Below are 26,008 nucleotides of genomic sequence, written 5' to 3'. Positions count from 1 at the left end.
GTCAATATTTGGAAAGTTAAAGTCTCCCATAACAACTACCCTGTTACTTTCGCTCTTTTCCAGAATCATCTTCGCCATCCTTTCCTCTACATCCCTAGAACTATTAGGTAGCCTATAGAAAACTCCCAACAGGGTGACCTCTCCTTTCCTGTTTCTAACCTCAGCCCATACTACCTCGGAAGAAGAGTCCCCATCTAGCATCCTTTCCGCCACCGTAATACTGTCCTTGACTAGCAGCGCCACACCTCCCCCTCTTTTGCCCCCTTCTCTGAGCTTACTAAAACACCTAAACCCCGGAACCTGCAACAACCATTCCTGTCCCTGCTCTATCCATGTCTCTGAAATGGCCACAACATCGAAGTCCCAGGTACCAACCCATGCTGCCAGTTCCCCTACCTTATTTCGTATACTCCTGGCATTGAAGTAGACACACTTCAAACCACCTACCTGAACACTGGCACCCTCCTGCGAAGTCAAATCTGTGCTCCTGACCTCTATACTCTCAATCTCCCGTACCCCAAAACTACAATCTAGGTTCCCATGCCCCTGCTGAATTAGTTTAAACCCCCCCAAAGAGCACTAACAAATCTCCCCCCCAGGATATTAGTGCCCCTCAGGTTCAGATGTAGACCATCCTGTCTATAGAGGTCCCACCTTCCCCAGAAACAGCCCCAGTTATCCAGAAATCTGAATCCCTCCCGCCTGCACCATCCCTGTAGCCACGTGTTTAATTGCTCTCTCTCCCTATTCCTCATCTCACTATCACGTGGCACGGGCAACAACCCAGAGATAACAACTCTGTTTTTTCTCGCTCTGAGCTTCCATCCTAGCTCCCTAAAGGCCTGCCTGACATCCTTGTCCCCTTTCCTACCTATGTCGTTAGTGCCAATGTGGACTACGACTTTGGGCTGCTCCCCCTCCCCCTTAAAGACCCGGAAAACACGATCCGAGACATCACGTATCCTTGCACCTGGGAGGCAACATACCAAACGTGAGTCTCTCTCGCTCCCACAAAATCTCCTATGTGTGCCCCTGACTATTGAGTCCCCAATTACTAATGTTCTACTCCTTTCCCCCTTCCCTTCTGAGCAACAGGGACAGACTCCGTGCCAGAGGCCCGTACCCCATGGCTTACCCCTGGTAAGTCCCCCCCCCCACCCCCACAAGTATCCAAAACGGTATACTTGTTACTCAGGGGAACGACCGCAGGGGGTCCCTGCACTGACTGCTTCTTCCCAGTCCCTCTTACAGTTACCCATCTATCTCCAGTCCTTGGTGTAACTACTTCCCTGAAGCTCCTATCTATGACCTCCTCTGCCTCCCGAATGATCCGAAGTTCATCCAGCTCAAGCTCCAGGTCCCTAACACGGTTTTTGAGGAGCTGGAGTTGGGTGCACTTACCACAGATGAAATCAGTAGGGACACTGACGGTGTCCCTCACCTCAAACATTCTGTAGGAGGAGCATTGGACTGCCTTCCCTGACATCACCTCTAGATTTAAAAAAAAACAATAAAAATAAAGGAAGAGCTTAACTGATATTCCCTCAAACCCTGCTCCCGCTGAAAGGTAAGCAAATTTAAAAGCACTCACTCACCTTCACGACAGGCCCCTGCTCCCGCTTCCCAACGACCGTGGGGGGGGGGGGGTTTGATTAGAGGAGGAGGTAGGGTGGGAAACACTGACTAAGTGCTTCGGGTTTAACTGTCACTTGACAACAGCCCCTCCACAAACCACCTTCAAATTAGGCTGACCGCACTGCACGTATGCAAATTTCCCCAGAACAGCTGATCAATAGCTCTGCTCTGCTGCCCTCTGCTGGATGCTTGCCTTCACTCAAACTCCTTGGGTCTCCTTCGCAGGTACACCTTCAAACTAGGCTGACCGCACTGCACGTATGCAAATTTCCCCAGAACAGCTGATCAGTAGCTCTGCTCTGCTGCCCTCTGCTGGATGCTTGCCTTCACTCAAACTCCTTGGGTCTCCTCCTTGGACGGTGAGGAAAACTAATGGCATGCTGGCCTTCATAGTGAGAGGATTTGAGTATTAGATTAGGGATGCTTGCTGCAGTTATACAGGGCCTTGGTGAGACCACACTTTGAGTATTTTGTTCAGTTTTGGTTTCCTAGTTTGAGGAAGGACGTTCCTTCTACTGAAAGTGTTCAGCGAAGATTCACCAGACTAATTCCCGGGATGGCAGGACTGACATATGAAGAAAGATTGGATCGACTGGGCTTGTAGTCACTAGAGTTTTGAATAATGAGAGGGGATCTCACAGAATCATATAAAATCCTGATGGTAATGGACAGCCTAGATGCTGGAAGAATATTCCCGATGTTGGGGACATCCAGAACGAGGGGTCACAGCCGAAGAATAAGGGGTAAGCCATTCAGGACTGAGATGAGGAAGAACCTCTTCTCTCAGAGAGTTGTGAACTTGTGGAATTTTCTACCACAGGAATCTTTTGGGGCCAATTCGTTGGATATATTCAGGAGGGAGCTGAACGTTGCCCTTGCAGCTAAAGGGATAAAGGGGTATAGAAAGAAAACGGGAATAGGATACTGAATTTGCATGATAAGCCATGATCATATTGGATGGTGGTGCAGGCTTGAAGGGGCGAATGTCCTACTCCAACACCTATTTTCTATGTTTCTATTACCACCAAACCACCGTCTCCCCAGTCAGGCACAATTTTATAGTTTGACTTGGACTCTCTGATAGGAGAGATGATAATCAGAAATTTCTTTGATTGTTTGCCAGATGCTGGATGCATACCCATGTATCAAAACAAGGTATGTGCCTGGACTGAGTAGCAGAGCAGAGGTGCGTGTTCATGTCGAGAAGAAATAGCAAATCTATACTTCAGGAGCACAATGGAGGGATCAGTGTTTGAAATCAGTCAGCCTGTGGCACTGGAGTGCCCTTATCTGAATTATCCATTGTGATGGCAGAAATGCTATGGAGAGTAATGTAATTATATAGTAGATGCAACCTAGAGAAAATATTTAATGGGGGGGAGGGGGAAGGGAATAAGAGTTAATTTCACTGGGATGAGAACTGATCTGCCCCAGGAAAATTTGAATCGAAGATTGCCAGTTAAAACTTTAATAATAGAACAATAGTCCATCTTAAGAGGAGATGGTTTCGGTAGAGCTAAGATATTAAAATTGAAAATCGCTTATTGTCACAAGTAGGCTTCAAATGAAGTTACTGTGAAAAGCCCCTAGTCGCCACATTCCGGCGCCTGTTCGGGGAGGCTGTTACGGGAATCGAACCGTGCTGCTGGCCTGCTTGGTGTGCTTTCAAAGCCAGCGATTTAGCCCTGTGCTAAACAGCCCCTATGTTACCACGTCAGGGAAAGATAGAGCAACTAAAGCCAGAGCTCCCTGGATGATGAAAGAAATAGAATGTAAGGTGAAAGTGTAAAATGCTGCACATGATGAATGTCAGGTTAGTAGTACATGTGGGAATTAGGCTAAATGTGCATAGTTCATTACACAGAGGGTAGTGGGTGCCTGGAACTCGCTGCTGGGGGAGGTGGTGGAAGCAGGGACGATAGTGACATTGAAGGGACACCTTGACAAATACATGAATAGGATGGGAATAGAGGGATAGGGACCCCGGAAGTGCAGAAGATTTTAGTTTAGCCAGGCAGCATGGTCAACACAGGCTTGGAGGGCTGAAAAGCCTGTTCCTGTGCTGTACTTTTCTCTATTCTTTGTTCTTGTTCAATGGGGAAGTGACAAAGGAAATAAGAAAGGCAAAGAACAAGTATGTGAAGAAACTGGCAGTTAATATAAAAGGAAATCAAAATTCTATGCATATATAGATAGTAAAAGGGTAGTAAGGGAAGGAGCTGATTCAGGCCCAAGAAGGGGATCCATACAAGGAAACGGAGGGCATAGCTGAGGTACTAAATATGTACTTTGCACCTATATTTACCAAGGAAGAAGATACTGCCAAAGCCCGAATGAAAGAAGAAATAGTTAAGAAACTCGATGGGGCTAAGCATTGATAAAATTGAGCTATTAAAAAGGCTGTTTGTACTTGAGGTTGATTAGTCACAAGGACCAGATGGGATGTATCTGAGGATACTGAAGGAAACGAGGGTGGAAATTGTGGAGCATAATGTCACTCGACAAGCAATCCAGAGGCCGAGGCTAATGCTCTGGCGATATGAGTTCAAATTCTACCAAGGCAGCTGATGAAGTTTTAATTCAGTTAATAAAAGATTTGGAATTGAAAACTAGTCTCAGTAATTGTGACCATCAAACCATTGTTGGTTGTCCTAAAAACCCATCTGGTTTCACTAATGTCCTTTAGGGAAGGAAATCTGCCATCCTTGCCTGGTCTGCCTACATGTGATTGCAAACCTACAGCTATGTAGTTGACTCGTAACTGTCCTGTGGAATGACCTGGTAAGCCATTCAGTTCAAGGGCGGTTAGGGATGGGGAACAAATGCTCGTCCTGCCCATGTCCTATAAAAGAATAAAACTTCCAATCCACCATGGATGTGGGGGCTGTGCTAGCAAACAGGAGAATTACAAATGTTACACCTTATTCAAAAAGGGTACAAAGACAAACCCATTAACACAATTTCAAAATACGCAGATGATTGTGAACTGTGGGGAAGATAGTGATAGGTATCAAGAGGACATAGACAGGGAAATGGAATGGGTGGGAATGCGGCAAATAAAATTTAATGCAGTAGTGTGAAATGATGTATTTTGATATCAAGAACTAGAAAAGGAAGAAGAAAATGAAGGGTATAATTCTAATGGAAGTGCAGGAACAGAGACCTGGGAGCATACGTGTATAGTTTCTTTTCTATTCATAACAGGATCTGGACGTCGCTGGTTAGGCCAGCGTTTATTGCCCATCCCTAGTTGCCCTTCAGAACACGGTGGTGAGTTGCCTTTTTGAACTGCTGCATTCCCTGAGGTATAGGTATACCCACTGTGCAGTTAGGGAGGGAGTTCCAGGATTTTCCCCCAGCAACAGTGAAGGAGCGACGATATATTTCCAAATCAGGGTGTGAGTGACTTGGAGGGGAACCTCCAGGCGATGCGGTTCGCAGGTATCTGCTGCTCTTCTATTCTGAGTATGACTACGTCAGGTGGTTGCTTGACTAGTCTAAGACAGCTCTCCCAACTCTGGCACAAGCCCCCAAATGTTAGTAAAGAGGACTTTGACAGGGCTAGGTTTGCCGTTGTCGTTTCCAGTGCCTGGGTTGATGCCAGGTGGTCCATCTGGTTTCATTTCTTTTTTGTATTTTTGTATAGGTTGAATACAATTGAGTGGTTGCTGGGCCATTTCAGAGGTCATTTAAGAGTCAGCCACATTGCTGTGGGGCTGGCGACATGTTGAAGATGGTGGGGTGGGTTGAAAAAATAGTTAAAAAGGCACATGGGATCCTGGGCTCCATAAATAGAGGCATAGAGTACATAAACAAGGAAGATGTGGCTAACTTTTATATAACACTGGTTTGACTCCTAGTTATGGTCCAGGGTTTAGAAAACTCCAAAGTGTATCATGAAGCTCACCTGACCCCAACTAGTTATAGATTTTTTATTATGAGGACCATAAGGATCTACCTCTCAGGTGTTACTCAACAAGAGGCCTTAAGCACTTTTAAACAAAACTAAGTTTATTCTACAAATTCAGTTAACATTTTATAAACATACCTAGTAAGCATTTTTTATCAATTATAAACATAAATTCCCCACATAGCTACAGTTCTCTCTCTCTCTCTCTTTCTCTCTCTCTATCTATATATATATATATATATATATATCCTGGCAAAAATTAGATCTGTCAAAAATGGGGGCAAGGCTTCAGCATCTGGCATCTATTCCAAAGAAGGCTCGATTCTTTATAAGAAAATGGCAACATTTAGGATTGTCATTTTGTCGATTTTTCCAAAGAAGACAAGGGAAATTGGGTTATATTCATGTATGTTTTTGCACATCAACTAATGATACTGGTTATTGAGTTGAGTGGAGAACCTGTCTGCAGTACTGGCATCACTTGCATTAAGAATTTAATTGCCTCGTGTTTTTCCTCTACACCTGCTAATTGCTGACTGGCGTTGCATGACCAATACCATGCCAGCCTGAGTAGGCACTGGCAGCATGATCCCAGTGTTCCTCATATGCCAGCCATTTTTGAGATGATTAGCTGCGAGCTTACAGTCAACCCTACTGTAAAAATATTGACAATTGTTTGAATTGAATAGCTAATTTAAAATTTCCGGACCAGCCCGTTCTGCTACCATGTATTTTCTCGCTAATTTAGTATTTTACTGAAATATATTAAGATTCACACTATTATTTCAACAATTTGTACAGGCCAATTAATTTTCGTCATCTAACAGTCCAGCCATCTTTTACTCTTTGTGACCATGCTTTATTGACTTGCAGTTGATATTGGAATGTTTTGAACAAAACCCTATCAGGAATAATAAGGAGAAAAAGTCACTGCTAGGAGCTGTCTATAGGCCACCAAATAGTAACATTACAGGGGAGCAGGCAATAAACAAAGAAATAACTGATGGATGTAGAAATGGTACAACTGTTATCATGGGAGATTTTAATCTACATGTTGATTGGTTTAACCAGGTCGGTCAAGGCAGTCTCGAGAATGAGTTTATAGAATGTATCCTAGTTTCCTAGAACACTATGTAATGGAACCTACAAGGGAACGAACAAGCGATCCAAGATCTGGTCCAATGTAGTAAGACAGGATTGATTAATGATCTCATAGTTAGGGATTCTCTCGGAAGGTGAGAACCTTCTGTGGAAGGTTAAATTCCACAATGTAGTGGAATTTAAAATACAGATGGTGGGTGAGAAGGGAGAATCAAACACTAGTGTTTTGTGCTTAAACAAAAGAGATTACAATGGGATGAGAGAAGAGCTGGCTAAGGTAAACTGGGAGCAAAGACATTATGGTGAAACAGTTGAGCAGTGGAGAACCTTCCAAGCGATTTTTCACAGTGCTCAGCAAAAGTTTATACCAACAAAAAGGAAGGAAGGTAGAAAGAGGGAAAATCGACAGTAGATATCTAAGGAAATAAGGGAGAATTGAAGGAAAAAGCATACAAAGTGGCAAAGATTAGTGGGATACTAGAGGATTGAGAAATCTTTAGGGGGCAACAGAAAGCTACTAAAAAAGCTATAGAGAACAGTAAAATAGATTATGAGAGTAAACGTGCTCAGAATATAAAAACAGATAGTAAAAGTTTCTCCAAATATAGAAAACAAAAAAGAGTGGCTAAGGCAAATATTGTTCCTTTCGAGGATGAGAAGGGAGATTTAATAATGGGAGATGAGGTAATGGCTGAGGAACTGAACAGGTGTTTTGGGTCGGTCTTCACAGTGGAGGACACAAATAACATGTCAGTGACTGATGGAAATGAGGCTATGACAAGGTGAGGACCTTGAGATGATTATTATCACTAAGGCGGTAGTGATAGGCAAGCTAATGGGGCTAAAGGTAGACAAATCTCCTGGCCCTGATGGAATGCATCCCAGGGTACTAAAAGAGATTGCTAGGGAAATTGCAAATGCACTTGTGATAATTTACCAAAATTCACTAGACTGGGGTGGTCCCGGCGGATTGGAAATTTGCAAACGTGTTTACCACTGTTTAAAAAAGGAGGTAGGCAAAAAGCGGGTAATTATGGGCCAGTTAGCTTAACTTCGATAGTTGGGAAGATGCTGGAATCTATCATCAAGGAAGAAATAGCGAGACATCTGGATAGAAATTGTCCCAGTGGACAGACGCAGCATGGGTTCATAAAGGGCAGGTCGTGCCAAACTAATTTAGTGGAATTTTTTGAAGACCAGTGCGGTAGACAACGGGGAGTCAATGGATGTGGTATATCTGGATTTCCAGAAAGCTTTTGACAAGGTGCCACACAAAAGGTTGCTGCATAAGATAAAGATGCATGGCATTAAGGGTAAAGTAGTAGCATGGATAGAGGATTGGTTAATTAATAGAAAGCAAAGAGTGGGGATTAATGGGTGTTTCTCTGGTTGGTAATCAGTAGCTAGTGGTGTCCCTCAGGGATCAGTGTTGGGCCTACAATTGTTCACAGTTTACAGAGATGATTTGGAGTTGGGGACCAATTGCAACATGTCCAGGTTTGCAGATGACACTAAGATGAGTGGTAAAGCAAAAAGTGCAGAGGACGCTGGAAGTCTGCAGAGGGATTTGGATAGTTTAAGTGAATGGGCTAGGGTCTGGCAGATGGAATACAATGTTGACAGATGTGAGGTTATCCATTTTGGGAGGAATAACAGCAAAAGGGATTATTATTTAAATTATAAAATATTAAAACATGCTGCTGTGCAGAGGGACCTGGGTGTCCTAGTGCATGAGTCTCAAAAAGTTGGTTTACAGGTGCAACAGGTGAATAAGAAGGCGAAAGGAGTGTTGTCCTTCATTGCTAGAGGGATGGAGTTTAAGACTAGGGAGGTTATGCTGAAACTGTATAAGGTGTTAGTGAGGCCACACCTGGAGTGTTGTGTTCAGATTTGGTCTCCTTACCTGAGAAAGGACGTACTGGCGCTGGAGGGTGTGCAGAGGAGATTCACTAGGTTAATCCCAGATCTGAGGGAGTTGGATTACGAGGAGAGGTTGAGTAGACTGGGACTGTACTCATTGGAATTTAGAAGCATGCGGGGGGGGGGGGATCTTATAGAAACATATAAAATTATGAAGGGAATAGATAGGTTAGTTGCGGGCAGGCTGTTTCTACTGGCGGGCGAAAGCAGAACTATGGGGCATAGCCTCAAAATAAGGGGAAGTAGATTTAGGACTGAGTTTAGGAGGAACTTCTTCACCCAAAGGGTTGTGAATATTTGGAATTCCCTGCCCAGTGAAGCAGTTGAAGTTCCTTCATTAAATGTTTATAAGATAAAGATAAATAGTTTTTCGAAGAATAAAGGGTCATGGTATTCGGACAGGAAAGTGGAACCGAGTCCACAAAAGATCAGCCATTATCTCATTGAATGGTGGAGCAGGCTTGAAGGGCCAGATGATCTTGTGCATTCTTCCCCACTCCGTCTGCTCTCCCATTTGCCCCACAATTGGCTGTCATGCCTTCAGCTGCCAAAGGTCCCTTGTTTTGGAATTCCTCCTAAGCACTTCCGCATCTCCCCGTTTCAGACGTTTTTTTAAACTCACCTCTTTGCCTAAACTTTAACTTACCTCACTTAATGCCCTCTTCTTTGTCTTGTTTTCCATTTTTGTCTAATTATATACCAGTGAAGCACCTTGAAATGTTTTTCAATGTTGAAAGTACTATATTTTTTTAAATTCACAACTGTTTAGCTTTTACCTTTTATTCATTTTTTTTATTAGGACAAATATCTACATACAAATTGCTTGGCAGCATTAGCCAACATGTCTGCTCAGTTTCGTTCACTGCATCAGTATGCAGCTCAGAGAATTATCAGGTAAGCTCATTTTGATATTCTTGCCGAATCCGAAGGATTAAATTTTGCTAATTAAAATAGTGCCACATGTTCTAAGCCATTTTGGTTTCATTAAGTACTCGGGTGTCTTTTTAAAATATTGTTGGTTCTGTGGTTCTTGTGTTATGGAGCAATAATGCTTTGAGGGAGTTGGATTGTGACATGTGCCAAAAAAACAGGTGCAAAGTTCTGGAGAAATAATTTTGAAAATAAAGACATTAGAAGAAAGTACTTTGCAGAGAAGTACTTACTTTTGTTAAATTCACAATGATACAATTTACGTCTTGGTAACGTAAGAATAATGTTGGCGCTATCCTCAAATGAAGAGTATGCAAATAGAAATTTTCCATCAATATTTCCAAGTCCCACCTCTGTACTGGATCTGTGTGGAACTGTGGACTGAATGCATACTTGACCATACCTTCTCAAGACGACTAGGATTGGCAATCGTTATGCTTTGCCAGCATTTCCCAATTCCTTAAAAATAGGACTTTTTAAGGAATGGTGTTTAAGATGCTTAATCTCCTATTTGACATATTTATTAGCTGCGTATGGGCGGTTAAAATTGCAAAATGCCAGTTTGCCGGAGGCAGCCTTTCATTGGTATCGTGATGTGGATAGAAGTTAAATCAGAAAATCTAACCTCTGCACTGGACACATTTCCTTTGTGCTAGGTATGTGCTTCTTCTGAAATGTGTGTACCTGCAAGTCAGAATACCTGAAAGGGTGTGGTTATCCGGGAGGACCTAGCAACATGGAGCTGTCAGCGTACAGAGAGCAGTGCCGAGTCCTGGGGCCTTCCCTACTTCAGCTCAAGAACCAGTTCTCCGAAATTTAGATCTATAATCATGAACTCTACCAGATTGGACAGTTTGAAAAAAAAATGGAGCCCTGGGCCAACAGTCAGAATTGTTGTTAACATCAGGAGTGTGGAAGAGCAAGAAAGGAATGGACATCTAGTGCAGCAGTTAGATTTTTCACCCTTGTGAGGCAGTACATACTGAAAGAAACCAGATGATCTAGCTAAACTGAAAACAACCCTTGACCAGATTAAATGGCAGTTGGTACTCCTGCAATATACCATTGTGTTTAACATTGGTAAATGCTTTTCTGCAAAGTACCTTCTGCACTTCCAAAGAGGGCTCATATTGGGCTCAAAATGTTAACTCTGTTTCTCTCTCCATAGATGCTGCTGACCTGAGCACTTTATCTTTATATTACCTTCTGAAGCGTTTCTTTTCAAAATTATATCTCCAATACTTTGTGCATGCTTTTTCGACACAAGTCAAATTCAAGTCCCTCAAAAGTTGCTCCAGGGTGGCGCAGTGGTTAGCACTGCGGACCCGAGTTCGATCCCGGCTTTGGGTCACTGTCCGTGTGGAGTTTGCAAATTTTCCCGTGTCTGCATGGGTCTCACCCTCTCAACCCAAAGATGTACAGGGTAGGTGGATTGGCCAGGTTAAATTGCCTCTTAATTGGAAAAAAAATTGATTGCTCCATATGAGAAACACAGAACCAACAATATAAAGAAGTATTTAATGAAGCAAAAATTGATTGCTTTTTACTTGATGAAGGTCGGAGGTTTGAGAGGTGTTGCTGATGAATCCTTAGCGACTTGCTGCTGTGAATTCTGCAGATAGTATACATTGTAGTTGCAATACGCTCATGTTGGAGAGTGTGGATATTTAAGCTGCGGGAGGATGGGTTGCTGATCAAACAGACTGTTTTGTGATGTGAACTTTCAGTGTAGTTGCAACTGCAAACTGTCCAAGTAAGTTGACAGTTTTTCATCATGCCCCTTAATTTTACCTAATAGGTGGTGGAAGGCTTTGAACAGTAAGCAAAATACCCACACCATGACCTGTGCAGTGACAGCATTTATCCATCTGGCCAGTGATGACCATCTCCGCCTCCCCAGAACATTGATGTTTACAGATTTGTTGATTCCAAAGGATGATGGGGTGATGGTGTTGTGGGGTGTTGTGCCATGGTTTGGTGTTCATTGGTTAAGTTCACTTTGTTGAAGATGGTCATTGCCTGGCACTTGTGTTGCATGAACATAGTTGAATCTATGATGTTGCATTGAGGAACTTGTGCAGTGATACCTTGGGACTGAGCTGATTGGCCTCCAATAACCACAATCATCATCATGTGCTAGGTATGACTTCAGCCAATGGTAAGTCTTCTGCAATCTCCTATTGGCTTCAGTTTTCTTATATACCTTGATGCCAAACGCTACGTTGACGTCAAAGGCAGTCATTTTCACTTCACCTGTAATTAACTCTTTTGTCTATATTTTGACCAGGACTGTAATGAGGTCAAGGTCAAAGTGGGCCTGTTGGAACCCAAATTGAGCATTGTTGAACAAATCCTCGTTGAGAACACGGCCAATGACATCCTCCAGACATCTTCCATCATTTGCAGATGATTGAGAATATGCTGTTGGGACAGTAATTTACTGAAGTGGATTCCTCCTGTTTTTGTGGACTGGACACCTAGGCAATTTTCTGTCATGTCAAGGAAAGGTGGTGATGTAGTTTTATTGGAATACCCTGTGCCGAACTGGGATGTTGATGGACCCATAGCATATCCTTTCCTTTGTTGGACAACCCCTCGCCCCACCGTGGGAATTTTGTGGGAAATTTGACTCCGCAGATGGCGGAATTTGTTTTGGTCTTCTCTGGACGGTGATCCCTCCAACTCTGTCCCGCTCCCTTGCGGGTTCACTGGGAAGACTTTGCTTTTGTTCAATATGAGTTTATAGCCAGAGAAGGCTCAAAACTCCTTCAAGAGTTTCATGATCCCTTCCATACAGGCCTGGGGGTCCAAGATGTAGAGGAGCAGGCCATCCGCCGCTGCTCTATGAGACTCTTATGCTCTCTAACACTCTCTAGATACATCTCCAGCCATTCGCCGTTCGATTGCCAAGGTGAACAGCTGTGGGGATAGTGCACATCCCTATGTTGTGCCTCTGTGCAGCTGGAAGTATTTAGAGCTGGTGGTGTTAGTCTGCACACTCACCATGGGAGTGTTATACAGAAGTTTCTCCCAGGTGGTGAACTCCAATCCTACCCCAAACCGCTCCAGTACCTCGGGTATTTCCACTTGACTCTGTCGAAGGACTTTTCAGGGTCCAGGGAGATGATCACTTCTGGTGTTCTCTCCCTGGATGGGGTCATTATCACGTTCAGCAGGTGCCTGATGTTCAGCGTGTTTTGGCCTCTGCAACCACCTCTGGTACTCAGCTCTTCAGCCGCCTTGCCGGGAATTTTCACATCTACATTGAACAGCAAGATGCGTCTGTCGGACCCCCACTCAATCGGGTCTTTGTCCTTCTTCAGTGTCAGCAATATTGAGGCTTGCGCCAGTGTTGGTGGCAGTGAGCCCTTTACTAGCGAGTCTGTGAACATCATCTGCCGGTGCGGGGCCAGTGCTGGCACAAATGTTTTGTAGAAGTGAACCGGGAATCCATCTGGCAAGGGTGCCTTCCCTGCCTGCTGGAGTTGATATTCTCCATGACTTTCCCCAGTTCTAATGGTGCCTCCAGGTCCCATCTCCTATATTCCCACATGACTGGCATGTCCAGATGTCGAGGAACTTGCAATTGCTCCATCCTTAAGTTCCCCTCAGGGGGGCTCGGAGGTGTACAGTCCCCGGTAGAAGGCATCGAATTCTTTTTTTTTTTTTAAATAATTTTTATTGAAGAAATTTTTCAAAATACAAACATTTTAACCCCCCCTACATTTACATTTAAATTATAACAAAACAAAGTCAAACCCCCCTACTTAACAAAAAAAGAAAAAAGTCCCCCCCCCCCCCCCCTACTCGCGCGTCCCCCCCACCCCACCCCCCCCCCCCCCCCCCCCACCCCCACCCCCCCCCGCCGGCGAACCGACAGTCAGACCAACTTATCATTTCTGGCAGCGTCCTCGGGCAGGCCTTGCCCGTGCCACCACCGCTACCGTACTTCCTTCGTCTTTGTCCCCCCCCCCCCCCCCCCCTCCCCCCCCCCCCCCCCCCCCCCCCCCCCCCTCCCCTCCCGGGTTGCTGCTGTCACGGCCTCAGTTTCTATCTCTGATCCAAGAGGTCTAGGAAGGGTTGCCATCGCTTGAAAAACCCCTGCACCGACCCTCTCAGGGCGAATTTGATCCTTTCCAATTGGATGAAGTTTGCCATGTCGTTTAACCAGGTGTTGACACTCGGAGGCCTTTCGTCCCTCCACTGAAACAAGATCCTCCTCCGAGCCACCAAGGACGCAAAGGCTAATATTCCAGCCTCCCTCGCCTCCTGTACCCCCGGTTCCACCCCAACCCCGAAGATCGCAAGTCCCCATCCTGGCTTGACCCTGGACCCCACCACTCTCGACACCGTCCCTGCCACCCCCTTCCAGAACTCCTCCAGTGCCGGACATGCCCAAAACATATGTGCATGATTCGCAGGGCTTCCCGAACATCTAATACACCTGTCTTCACCCCCGAAAAACCGACTCATCCTTGTCCCCGTCATGTGGGCTCTATGCAGTACCTTAAATTGAATGAGACTTAGTCTCGCACATGACGACGACGAGTTGACCCTCTCCAGGGCGTCTGCCCATGTCCCGTCCTCTATCTGTTCCCCCAGCTCTAACTCCCACTTATCTTTCAGCTCCACTACTGGTACCTCCTCCACCTCCTGCATAATCTTATAGATGTCCGAGATCTTCCCCTCCCCGACCCAGACCCCTGATAGCACCCTATCACTCACCCCCCTGTCGGGGAGCGCGGGGAACCCCTCTACCTGTCGTCTGGCAAATGCCTTCACTTGGAGGTACCTGAACGTGTTCCCCGGGGGGAGCCCAAATTTCTCCTCCAGCTCTCCCAAGCTCGCAAACCTCCCCTCTATAAACAAGTCCCTCAGTTGTCTAATACCCGCCCTCTGCCAGCTCTGGAATCCCCCTCCTGTATTTCCCGGTGCAAATCTGTGGTTCCCTCTTAATGGTGCCCCTATCAGACCTCCCACTTCCCCCCTGTGTCGCCTCCACTGCCCCCAGATCTTGAGGGTGGCCGCCACCACCGGGCTCGTGGTATACCTCGTGGGAGGGAGCGGCCATGGTGCCGTTACCAGTGCCCCTAAGCTTATGTTGCCGCAGGACGCCCTCTCCATGCGCTTCCAGGCTGCCCCCTCCCCTTCCATCATCCACTTTCGTACCATCGATGTATTTGCCGCCCAGTAATATCCTGAAAGGTTGGGTAACGCCAGCCCTCCACTATCCCTACTCCGCTCCAAAAAGACCCTTCTAACTCTCGGGGTGCCATGTGCCCACACATACCCCATGATACTACTCGTTACCTTCTTGAAAAAGGCCCTGGGGAGGAAGATGGGCAGACACTGGAACAAAAACAAGAACCTCGGGAGGACCGTCATTTTAACTGACTGCACCCTCCCTGCCAGCGACAGCGGCACCATGTCCCACCTCTTAAACTCCTCCTCCATCTGTTCCACCAGTCTGGAAAAGTTCAACTTGTGGAGGGTCCCCCAGTTCTTTGCCACCTGCACCCCCAAATACCTAAAACTTTTAACTGCTCTTTTGAAGGGGAGCCTCCCAATTCCCTCCCCTTGGTCTCCCGGGTGTATTACAAAGACCTCACTTTTCCCCAGATTTAATTTATACCCCGAAAAGTCCCCGAACTCCGCTAGTATCCCCATTACCTCCGGCATTCCCCCCTCCGGGTCTGCCACATACAACAACAAATCATCCGCATAGAGCGAGACCCGATGTTCCTCCCCTCCCCTTGTCAGTCCTCTCCACCCCCCTGAACCCCTCAGTGCCATCGCCAAAGGCTCAATCGCTAATGCAAAGAGTAAGGGGGATAGGGGACATCCCTGCCTAGTACCTCGATGGAGCCCAAAATATTCTGACCTCCTCCCGTTTGTTACCACACTTGCCATCGGAGCTGAATAGAGCAGTTTTACCCACTTGATAAATCCCTCCCCAAACCCAAACCTTTCCAACGTCTCCCACAAGTATTCCCACTCCACCCTGTCAAATGCCTTCTCCGCGTCCAACGCTACCACTATCTCCGCCTCCCCTTCCACTGCTGGCATCATAATCACATTTAACAATCTCCGGACATTTGTGTTAAGTTGGCGTCCCTTCACGAACCCCGTCTGGTCTTCATGGACTACCCCTGGCACACACTCCTCTATCCTGGTTGCCAGGACCTTTGCTAACAGCTTGGCGTCAACATTCAGGAGGGAGATGGGCCTGTAGGACCCGCACTGGACCGGGTCCTTGTCCCGCTTCAAAATCAAGGAGATCAGGGCCTGCGACATTGTTGGGGGCAGAACCCCCCCCTCGCGCGCCTCATTAAAGGCTCGCACCAGCACTGGACCCACCAAGTCCACAAATTTCCTGTAAAACTCCACCGGGAACCCATCCGGCCCCGGCGCCTTCCCCGCCTGCATCTGGCCTATCCCTTTAATTAGCTCCTGCAGCTCTATCGGCGCCCCCAACCCTTCTACCAGCTCCTCCTGTACCTTTGGGAACCCCAATTTGTCGAGAAAGTTTTTCATTCCCCCTCTCCTCTTCGGCGGTTCAGGCCTATACAATTCCCTATAGAAGTCCCTAAAGACCCTATTCACCTCTTGCCCCTTCTGCACTACGTCCCCACCCCTCTCTCTCACTCCCCCAATCTCTCTGGCTGCATCTCGCTTACGAAGCTGGTGTGCCAGCATCCTGCTCGCCTTTTCCCCGTACTCATACGCCGCACCCTGCGCCCTTCTCCACTGCATTTCCGCCTTCCTAGTGGTCAGTAGGTCGAACCTGGCCTGCAAGCTACGCCGCTCCCTTAATAGCCCCTCCTCTGGTGCCGCCGCATATTTCCTATCTACTTCTAGGAGCTCCCCCACCAGCCTCTCCCTTTCCTGCCTCTCCTTCCTCTCTCTGTGTGCCCTTATGGAGATCAGCTCTCCTCTAATCACTGCTTTCAAGGCCTCCCAGACCGTCCCCACCTGCACCTCACCTGTGTCATTCGTACCCAGATAGTTCTCAATGCCCGTTCTCACCCTTCTGCACACCTCTTCGTCCGCCAACAGCCCTACATCCAGGCGCCACAACGGGCGTTGATCCCGCGCCTCCCCTATGTCCACGTCCACCCAATGTGGTGCATGGTCCGATATCGCAATGGCCGAGTACTCCGTGTCCTGCACTCTCGGTATCAGCCCCCTGTTCAATACGAAAAAATCGATCCTAGAGTACACTCTGTGGACGTGGGAGAAAAAAGAATACTCCCTCGCCCTAGGCCTACCAAATCTCCATGGGTCTACCCCTCCCATCTGCTCCATGAACCCCCTTAACACCTCTGCCGCTGCCGGCCTCCTATTCGTCCTGGAACTCGATCTATCCAGCCCAGGGTCTAACACCGTATTAAAGTCCCCTCCCATGATCAGGCCCCCTGCCTCCAGTCCCGGGATGAGGCCCAGCAGGCGCCTCATAAAACCCGCGTCGTCCCAGTTCGGGGCATACACATTTACCAGTACCACATTCTCTCCCTGCAACCTACCCCTCACCATCACATACCTGCCCTCCTTGTCTGCCACCACCTCTGCCGCCACAAACGACACCCTCTTTCCCACCAAAATCGCCACCCCCCGGTTCTTGATATCCAAGCCTGAGTGGAACACCTGTCCCACCCACCCCCTTCTCAGGCGGACCTGATCTGCTACCCTCAAATGAGTCTCCTGCAGCATTGCTACATCAGCCTTCAGTCCCTTCAGGTGTGAGAAGACCCTTGATCTTTTGACCGGCCCATTCAGCCCCCTTACGTTCCACGTGATCAATCGGATCGCAGAGCGACCCGTCCCTACTCCCTGTCGATTAGCCATGTCTTGTCCCTTGCTCGCCCCGGGTCATCCCTCCTTTTCTGACCCGCTTCCCATAGCGATGGCCCCCCCCCCCCCCACCCCCCCGGCTCGGCATCGAATTCTTTGTTGACCTTTTCCAGTTTGGCTACCAGCCTGCTATTGTTGTCCCTAACCTGCGCTATTTTCCTTGTGTCCGCCTGCTTTTTCAGCTGGGGAGTCAGCAGGCAGCTGGCTTTGTTTCTGTGTTCATAGAAGGTCCGCCGTGTTTGGCGGAGTTGCTATACTGTTTTGCTCGTGGAGAGCAGGTCGAAGTCCATTTGCGGCTTTTCCTGTCCTCTCAAGCTCTACGGTCGGGGGCCGCGGAGTACTGCTGGTCCTTCTTCAGTATGGAGTCGACCAGTTGTTGCCTAGCCGTCCTCTCTTCCATGTCTCTGTGCGCTTTGTGAGCAATAATCTCTCCTCTGATCAGAGCCTTCTGCACCTCACAGATAATGGAGGGTGAGACCTTCCCATGCTGGTTATTGGTAATGTACCAAAGTCCCATTGCTAGCGTGTTTAGCCACTCGCTCGCAGTGCCGAGGAACACACAGCTATTCAACGCAGCTTGCATTGTATAAGGGGCCTGAACGGGAAACGCACGGCTGAGCCTACAGATAGCCCCATTTTGTACAATGTAGCCAGAGATCGGGGAGGCCATTTTCCGAGCCCCGAGACGAACTCCGACCTCTTCTCCACCCCCCCCCCCCCCAAGCCGGAACGCACCATGGGAGGGTCCCTGACAACCTCCCCCGAAACCTATGCTGGGCACCCCCCCCCCCCCCCCCGGCCCCGATCACGTGCGCAAAAAATGCCAGCTTTTCTCCTTGGCAGTGCCAACCTGGCACTCTGGCAGTGCCCATGCCAGTTGGCAGCATCACCCGGGCACCTTGGCAGTGCCAAGTTGGCAGCACAGGTTGGCACTGCCGAGATACCAGGCTGGAATTACCAGTAGTGCCAGGGTACCCTGGCCCAAAGGGGATGCAGCTGGGGGTCTCTAAACCCTTGAGAGACCCCCAAGTATGGGATCTCAAACAGCAATGAGTCAGAGTACAAGAGGGAGATAGAGAACCTAGTGGAGTGGTGTAACGACAGCAATTGCTCCCTCAATGTCAGCAAAACTAAGGATCTGGTCCTTGTCTTAAGGAAGCGAAGTATCGTACACACCCCTGTTTGCATCAATGGTGTCAATGTTGAGATGGCTGACAGCTTCAAATTCCTTTGGGTGTACATCACCAACAATCTGTCCTGGTCCACCCACATTGACGTTACGACCAAGAAAGCACAACAGTGCCTAAACTTCCTCAGGAAACTAAGGGAATTCGTCATGTCCACATTGACTCTTACCAACTTTTACAGATGCACCAGAGAAAGCATCCTATCTGGCTGTAAGATAGCCTGGTATGGCAACTGCTCTGCCAAAACCGTAAGAAACTGAAGAGTCGTAAATACAACCCAATCCATCATGCAAACCCGCCTCCCATCCGTCCACTAGGAACTTTTCACAGTAACTTCACTGAAACCTACTTGTGACAAGAAGTGATTATTATTATTATTATTATCTCTGTCTACACCTCCCGCTGCCTTGGGAAAGCGGACATTATCAAAGACCTCTCGTACCTGGGTTATTCTCTCTTCCAACCTCTTCCATTGAGCAGGAGATATAAAAGTCAAAGAACATGCACTAACAAGTTCAAAAACAGCTTCTTCCCCACTGTTGCCACTCCTGACTGACCTTCTTATGGACTGAACTGATCTCTCCACACATCCTCTCTACTGAGTAGCACTACATTCCGTATGTTTCACACAATGTCTATGTTTAAGTATTTACGTTTGTGTATTTATCACCTGTCCTATGTTTTCATGTATGGAATGATCTACTTGGACCGTACGCAGAACAATACATTTTACTGTACCTCAGTATTCGTGGCAATAAATCTAAATCAAATCAATTCAAATCCAGCTGCCTCTTTTGCTTTTTCCAGGGCTGCCTGCATGGTGATCAGAGCCTCCGCCACCGCCAGCGTGACATTTCCCCTCATATCGACTTTAGTAGCCTCCTGGAGTTCCTTCGTAAGGAATTCCCTCCTTTCGCTCGCTGTGTGCGGCCTGGTGGTTCCTCTCAGTCGGGTATGGCTGCGGTTTCGTCGCCCCACCTGTTTACCGTCTCTTCAATTCGCCTCTCCAGGCTTTTGTTGCCTTTTACTTCTTTTCATCCCCTTGAGCTTGTGCTGCTCGGCATGACTAGTCTTGATTTTGTTGGAAGAGGGTGAGGGGGATTTTGCCTGATTCTAGCGGGCTATTTTGAGTTTAAAGTACCTAAATCCAAAATCTCAGGCGGATAGTCATCTTTTGTGCGTCTGCTCAGCACATCCTGGTCATCAGCAAACATCCTCACTTCTGACCTTATGATGGAAGGAAGGCCATTGATGAAGGAAGGCCATTGATAAAGCGGCTGGATGGTTGGACATAGGACAGACACTATCCTGAGATACTCCTGCAGTAATGTCCTGGAAATGAGATGATTGACCTCCAGCAAGCACAGCCCTCGTCCATTGTCCTAGGTATGACTCACCCACTCCCGATTTCCATTGACTCCATCTTTTCGAGGGTCCTTGATGCCACACTCTCTAAACATATGAAATAGGAACAGGAGTAAGACCCTTGTCCCCTCAAACCTGCTCCGCCATTCAATAAGATAATGTCTGATCTATTTGTGCGTCATGTTCTACACTGTGATAACCTTAGTTCTTGTTGGGCAACGGAATCAATCTACCTCCATCTTAAAAATATTAAATGAATCTGCCTCCACTGCCTTTGGAGGCAGGGTTCCAAAGCTATACAAACCTCTGAGAGAAACAAATGTACCTAATCTCTGTCCTGAAAGGGTGGCCCCTAATTTTAAAACAGTGTCCCCCTAGTTCTGGACTCACATACATACTTTCTACGCACAGAGTATTCAAGATGTGGTTTCATCAATTCCCTGTATAACTAAATGTCCTTACTTTCAGGTTCAATTCTTCTCAAAATAAGGGATAGCATTCCATCAGCTTCCTTAATTACTTGCTGCACATGCATACTAACTTTTGGTGATTCATGTACTAGAATACCTAGATCCCTCCGCACCTCAGTATTCCAAAATGAACATATGTTGCCTTGATGTCACTCTCACCTCTGGAGGTCAGCTCTTTTGCCCACATTTGAACCACGGCTGTGATGAGGTCAGGAGCTGAGTTATCTTTGTGGAACCCAAACTGAGAATCAATGAGCATGTTATTACTAAGCAAATGCTCCTTGATTGCACTGTTGAATACGTCTTCCATCACTTTGCTGTAAGAAGTCTTACAACACCAGGTTAAAGTCCAACAGGTTTTTTCAAACACGAGCTTTCGGAGCACTGCTCCTTCCTCAGGTGAATGAGCAGTGCTTCCTCAGGGAAGGAGCAGTGCTCCGAAAGCTTGTGTTTGAAACAAACCTGTTGGACTTTAACCTGGTGTTGTAAGACTTCTTACTGTTCTCACCCCAGTCCAACGCCGGCATCTCCACATCATCACTTTGCTGGTAATCAAGAGTAGACTGCTGGGACGGTAATTGACCAGGTCAGATTTGTCCTGCTTTTTGTGTACAGGACATAGCTGGGCAATTTTCAACATTGTTGGGTAGATGCCAGGAAGCATACATAAGATCTAGGCAGGAATATCGGGAAAGTAGGACAAATCTCAAACGCGCAATAAAGAGGGCTAAAAGGGGTCATGAAATATCTTTGGCTAACAGGGTTAAGGAAAATCCCAAAGCCTTTTATTCATATATAAGGAGCAAGAAGGTAACTAGAGAAAAGATTGGCCCACTCAAAGACAAAAGAGGGAATTTATGCGTGGAGTCAGAGGAAATGGGTGAGATTGTTAATGAGTACTTTGCATCGGTATTCACCAAGGAGAAGGACATGATGGATGTTGAGGCTAAGGGTGGATGTTTAAATACTCTTGGTCAAGTTGACATAAGGAAGGGGGAAGTTTTGGGTATTCTAAAAGGCATTAAGGTGGACAAGTCCCCAGGTCCGGATGGGATCTATCCCAGGTTACTGAGGGAAGCGAGGGACGAAATAGCTGGGGCCTTAACAGATATCTTTGCAGCATCCTTGAGCACAGGTGAGGTCCCGGAGGACTGGAGAATTGCTAATGTTGTCCCTTTGTTTAAGAAGGGTAGCAGGGATAATCCAGGGAATTATAGACCTGTGAGCTTGACGTCAGTGGTCGGCAAATTGTTGGAGAAGATACTGAGGGATAGAATCTATTCACATTTGGAAGTGATAGGCAGCATGATTTTGTGCAGGGAAGGTCATGTCTTTCAAACCCTAATAGAGTTCTTTGAGGAAGTGACAAAGTTAATTGATGAGGGAAGGGCTGTAGATGTCATATACATGGACTTCAGTAAGTCGTTTGATAAAGTTTCCCATGGCAGGTTGATGGCAAAAGTGAAGTCGTATGGGGTTCAGGGTGTACTAGCTAGATGGATAAAGAACTGGCTGGGCAACAGGAGACAGAGAGTAGTGGTGGAAGGGAGTGTCTCAAAATGGAGAAGGGTGACTAGTGGTGTTCCACAGAGATCCGTGCTCGGACCACTGTTGTTTGTGATATACATAAATGATCTGGACGAAGGTATAGGTGGTCTGATTAGCAAGTTTGCAGATGATACTAAGATGGGTGGAGTTGCAGATAGTGAGGAGAACTGTCAGAGAATACAGCAAAATATAGATAGATTGGAGAGTTGGGCAGAGAAATGGCAGATGGAGTTCAATCTAGGCAAATGCGAGGTGATGCATTTTGGAAGATCAAATTCAAGAGCGGACTATATGGTCAATGGAAGAGTCCTGGGAAAAATTGATGTACAGAGAGGTCAGGGAGTTCAGGTCCATCGTACCCTGAAGGTGGTAATGCAGGTCGATAGAGTGGCCAAGAAGGCATACAGCATGCTTGCCTTCATCGGACGGGGTATTGAGTACAAGAGTCAGCAGGTCATGTTACAGTTGTATAGGACTTTGGTTGGACACATTTGGAATACTGCGTGCAGTTCTGGTCGCCACATTACCAGAAGAATGTGGATGCTTTGGAGAGGGTGCAGATGAGGTTCACCAGGATGTTGCCTGGTATGGAGGGTGCTAGCTATGAAGAAAGGTTGAGTAGATTAGGATTGTTTTCGCTGGAAAGACGGAGGTTGAGGGGGGACCTGATTGAGGTCTACAAAATTATGAGAGGTATGGACAGGGTGGATAGCAACAAGCTTTTTCCAAGAGTGGGGGTGTCAGTTACAAGGGGGTCACGATTTCAAGGTGAGAGGGGAAAAGTTTAAAGGAGATGTGCGTGGAAAGTATTTTTACACAGAGGGTGGTGGGTGCCTGGAACGCTTTGCCAGCGGAGGTGGTAGAGGGAAGTAGATCCTTGGTGACAGGTTTAGATAAAGGATCTGGATCGGCGCAGGCTGGGAGGGCCGAAGGGCCTGTTCCTGTGCTGTAATTTTCTTTGTTGTTTGTTTTTGTTCTAGTTGCTGCACTGGAACAGCTCGACTAGGGGTGCGGCAGGTTCTGGAGCACAGGCCTTCAGTACTATTCCCGGAATATTGTCAGGGCCCATAACTAGCAGTATCCAGTGCCTTCATCCATTTCTTGATATCAAGTGGAGTGAATTGAATTGGCTGAAGACAGGCACCTCTGATGCTGGAGGCTGGGAGTGACCATCCACTCGTGATGTCATTGTGCCTATGAAAACTAATGATCTGCTTTCGACTAATGTTGTCAGGAGAAAACATGTCGATAAGACATAAGAAAAGGGCCAAAGATATATCATTGGGGAACACCAATGGTAATGGTGCCTGAACAGGAAGAGAAGCTATTGCAAGTGATTCTCTGGCTGTGATTAGATAGATAAGAATGGAACCAGATGAGAGTAGTGCCAACCAGCTGCATGGCATTGGAGGAGGATGGTGTGGTCAACTCTACCAAAGCCTGCAGGCAGGTGGTGAAGGAGTAAAATAAAATTTTTACCTCTGTCACAATCATGCAGATGTCATTTATGACTTGGTGCTGTTTGGTATCTGTGATAGGGTAGAAACTTTATTCGAGGAATTCAAAATTAAGATTTTGGAAAAGGTGGGAACAGAATTGTGAACAGACAACTTGCTCAAGGACTTTGGAGAGTAACGGGAGTGCATGGTAGTTTTCAAGGACAGTGGGGTCAAAGTTTGGCTTTATGTGGAGAGGGGTATTGATGACAAATTGAAAGGAGAGAGGGACAACACTTAAAGAGAGAAATATTTACAGTATCGTCTTACATGGAGGTCAGGAGGGGAAATTGGGTGAACAGTTTAGGAAGAATGGATTTGAGGGAACCAGATGTGGGTCACATGGACAAGATGAGCTCAGAGAAGGCATGAGGGGAGATTGGGGGAAACTAGGAAGATGTGCCTCCATGGCGAGGGCAGGGGGAACATTAATGGAAGTTTGGCCAGGTGAGCTAGTGGAAGGGAAGAACGCTGATCGGTATACCTCTAGGTGACAAAGAAGTCTGTGAGCTCCTTGTGCTTTTATACATTCCTAATTGGATAAAGTACTGCATTTTAGAATTGAAAGGTTTTCTTTAGGTGACACTTCAAACAGCAGGTATTGGCAATGAAATTTCTGTACTTTAGTTTTTAAATACAGTGAGAATATTCAGATGAATGGAGTTTTCATTCTTGTGTGTCTGTGCGTGCGCTTCTTAAAAATAGAAACTTCCGTTTAAATAAAATGAAACTCCTTTTATAATTCATAAAGTATACTGCAGGAAAATGGAATAGGAAAAGTTATGCACAAAATGTATTTTGCATTGGACCAAATAGCCCTTCAAGATAAATAGTTAAGTACCAAAGTACCTTTTGCATGAGATTAGTTGAAATAAAGTCAGGATGAGAACTGGTATCCTTTTGGAGGTAATCGATAGATAATCTGTAAACTGAAGTGTGATATTAAGAGATAGAATCATAGAATAGAAGCAAGTTATTCAGCCCATTATGCGTGAGCCAGCTCTTTGAAACAGCTTTTCAATTGATCCCTCTCTCCTGCTCTGATCCCATACCTTTGTATTTTTTCCCAAATAGTTAACATTACACTTTAACTCATACTATCTTTTGGTTATCCTTGTGCTTGAAATACATATGCTACAATAGGTTTGAAACTTGCATAAAATATAAAGATACTTGTCCATGTGCATTTTACCCATTCAAAACAGTTACATTCAAAAGTCATTTGAACTCAGCATGCCATTCTTTAATATTCTTTTTGCATTGCTTACCTAATCTATAAATAATTACATCACTCCTTAATGTGTTTTACAATGCATGTTTGAACTCATCAAAAGTATGCAAGTCTTAAGATCCTGCTTGTCTGAATTAAACTGTGATACAGAGGAACATGCATAGAAAGATTCATGAGATATTACATTTATAAAAATACTGTTTCCATGTGTATCTGTCAACATGGCTTTGAAATCATTATGAAGAAATGTTTTGAAAAATGTTTAGTGTCGGTTTGCAGGCATGTCACATTAAACGCCACAATATTCCCATGAAATAATACTTATAATACTTGCTATGTTTTTTTTCTCCATAATCAAATGCTTTAGCAAACAATTATGATGAAAAATAATGCCTTTTACATGAATTTGTAGCTATTATTGTTGAATAAAGAGACATTACCTTAGCTAATTGTCTGGACTCGTGACATTTAAGAGGACCTTGGGTCGGAATGTTTTCAACTGCAAAAGGCAGCTGACATGAACATTATAACAAGGTAGAAAACTGTTTGAAGTGTTTCTAGAATTCACTAATTGATCAAATCCATTTATTTAATCAAATCCATGCCCATCTCGCAAGCCGGTCTCTGTTTACATCCATCCAATGTCTTACTAGTTAAGCCCATCCATTGCTCCCCTTCCTCATCAACATACTGCGTTTGGTGACATCATTGCAGATATGGGGTCAGCATCCATATTTCCTGACGCCCAGCTCTGCTTGTCCCTTTTTTGGATCCTTTCTTTCCTTCTGTGCTATGAAATTGTTTGTCAAACATTTAAAATGACAACAACTTTCATTTGCATGGCACCATTATCACGGGAAAATATCCCAAGATACTTCACAGGAATGTAATCAGACAAATGTTTGACACTGTGCCAAAGAATGGTGAACAGGTGAGAAAAGTGTGGGAAAATGTCCATTGTGCCAGTAAGAATAATAAAGGAGCATATTATCTAAATGGGAGGAGATTGCAGAGCTCTGAGATGCAGAGGGATCTGCATGTCCTGGTGCATGAATCACAAAAGGTTAATATGCAGATACAAGTAATTGGCAAAGCTAATAGAATGTTATTGTTTATTGTGAGGGGAATTAATTACAAAGGTTTATGCTTCAGTTATTCAGTGAGACCACATTTGAAGCATAATGTACAGTATTAGTCTCTTTATTTAGGGAAGGATGTAAATGCATTGGAAGTAGTTCAGAGAATGTTTACTAGAATAATACTTGGAATGGTCAAGGTTGTCTTGTGAGGAAAGGCTGGGCTTGTATCCACTGGTGTTTAGAAGAATAAGAGAGAACTTGATTGAAACATAAGATCTTGAGGGG

The 26,008-nt window shown here is 45.9% G+C and overlaps 1 protein-coding gene across 4 annotated transcripts in view; it reads left to right on the top strand.

Annotated features, from left to right (window-relative positions):
• dym (dymeclin) overlaps positions 1-26,008 on the top strand; it is a 536,995-nt gene that overhangs the window by 260,680 nt on the left and 250,307 nt on the right. For all 4 annotated transcript variants that reach the window (XM_038790496.1, XM_038790499.1, XM_038790497.1 and 1 more), the window contains exon 13: positions 9,366-9,460. In XM_038790496.1, coding sequence (XP_038646424.1) covers positions 9,366-9,460 — 95 coding nt within the window. The remainder of the gene's footprint in view (positions 1-9,365; positions 9,461-26,008) is intronic.

This window comes from Scyliorhinus canicula, chromosome 3 (assembly GCF_902713615.1).
Source record: "Scyliorhinus canicula chromosome 3, sScyCan1.1, whole genome shotgun sequence".
In the NCBI taxonomy this organism is placed as follows: Eukaryota; Metazoa; Chordata; class Chondrichthyes; order Carcharhiniformes; family Scyliorhinidae; genus Scyliorhinus; species Scyliorhinus canicula.
Note: the sequence above shows the minus strand (reverse complement) of the source record. Positions and strands in the feature narration are given on the sequence as shown.